This window comes from Drosophila takahashii, chromosome 2R (genome assembly GCF_030179915.1).
Source record: "Drosophila takahashii strain IR98-3 E-12201 chromosome 2R, DtakHiC1v2, whole genome shotgun sequence".
Taxonomy (NCBI): Eukaryota; Metazoa; Arthropoda; class Insecta; order Diptera; family Drosophilidae; genus Drosophila; species Drosophila takahashii.
In genome coordinates this window covers 13,689,849-13,691,168 of record NC_091679.1, presented here as the reverse complement: position 1 = coordinate 13,691,168, position 1,320 = coordinate 13,689,849, and the positions used below count along the sequence as shown (strand labels likewise).

At 46.0% G+C, this 1,320-nt stretch overlaps 1 protein-coding gene across 1 annotated transcript; it reads left to right on the top strand.

Annotated features, from left to right (window-relative positions):
* Positions 1–208: 208 nt before the first annotated feature.
* LOC138912146 (uncharacterized) lies at positions 209–706 on the top strand. Its single transcript, XM_070212006.1, has one exon. The coding sequence runs from the start codon at positions 209–211 to the stop codon at positions 704–706; it is 498 nt and encodes a 165-aa protein (XP_070068107.1).
* Positions 707–1,320: the final 614 nt, after the last annotated feature.

The following is a 1,320-nucleotide window of genomic DNA, read 5'->3' as shown; positions in this document are numbered from 1 at the left end:
CTTGGACGGAGGAAGCGACTTCAGCATTTGAAACGCTAAAGAAAGCGCTTACCTGTGCACCCGTATTGGCTCATCCAGACTTTGAGAAACACTTCTGGATCCAGTGTGACGCCAGCCAGGTAGGAATTGGGGCAGTGTTTCCCGCCGAGGAAATACAATGTTGTTCATCGCATTAGACCATTTAACCAAGTTTGTATGGCTAAAAGCAATGCCAAAAGCCACATCCACAGCTGTAATTCGATTCCTGCAAGAAGGCATATTCACCCAATTTGGAGTTCCAGAAACAATACACACAGACAACGGAAGACAGTTTATCTCCAAGGAATTTGAGAATATGTTGCAAGAATACGGGATTACGCACATGAAAAACCAGTCGGTTTTGGCAGCAATTCGAGTGAACATCCAGGACGACCACACACGCTGGGATGAACACCTTTCGGACATACAAGCGTCGCTGAGGTCATCCGTCCATAAAAGCACCGAAACTTCTCCAAACTTTGCCATGTTCGGACAGCATATGTTTACGAATGGGAAAGATTACTCGCTGGCTCGCAAGCTGAATGCTCTCAATGAAGCCGAGATAGCCCAATTGCCCAGATCCGAACGACAACAGCTGTACCGGGAGAAAATAAAGGAAAGGATACATCAGGCCTACGAGAAAGCAGCGAAGAACTACAATTTAAAGGCCCGAGAAATTCGATACTGACCGGGACAGGAAATCTACAAGCGGAACATTGTGCTTAGTGACTTTAGCAAGAATAGAAACTCCAAGTTCTGCCGAAAGTACACTAAATGCCGAGTCACAAAAGCATTGGGAAATTCGCTGTACGCGTTGGAAAACTTGCGTGGCAATCCTTTGGGAGTTTTCCATGCAAAGGACCTCAAATAATAGTGCCCGGCTAGCAAACCACACTCGCCAGACTGAAATCTCAGGGTTGTGGGCGATGGCCTAAGTTGAGCAATACAACCAACCATACACGCACATCCTCCACTCCTGTTCCGAGACAAGCATCGAAACCGTAGTGTGCTTGTTATGTGCGAAAACTATAATTAAATTACAAAATTCGCAAATTCCACGGTTGTTTACACTAGGCCAGATGACGATAGGCGTTTAGTCGATAATCGGTCATCGATTACTCGTGAGTCCAGGGAGTCGGGACACTGAATTTAAAATGGAACTGGTTCCCTAGACCGGATGACTCCCAAATGAACCGAAGTTTAAATTTCGAAAAAGTTTGAGTGGTTTTTGGCGAAGAGGGACCGAGAAAAAAAAGGCAAAGGTGACTTAAAGGGCGAAACTCAGTAGGCGCAGGCGGTTCT

What these genes read in the sequence shown, in the direction of transcription:
- LOC138912146 (XM_070212006.1), top strand. Translation starts at nt 209, where the DNA reads ATGCCAAAAGCCACATCCACAGCTGTAATTCGATTCCTGCAAGAAGGC.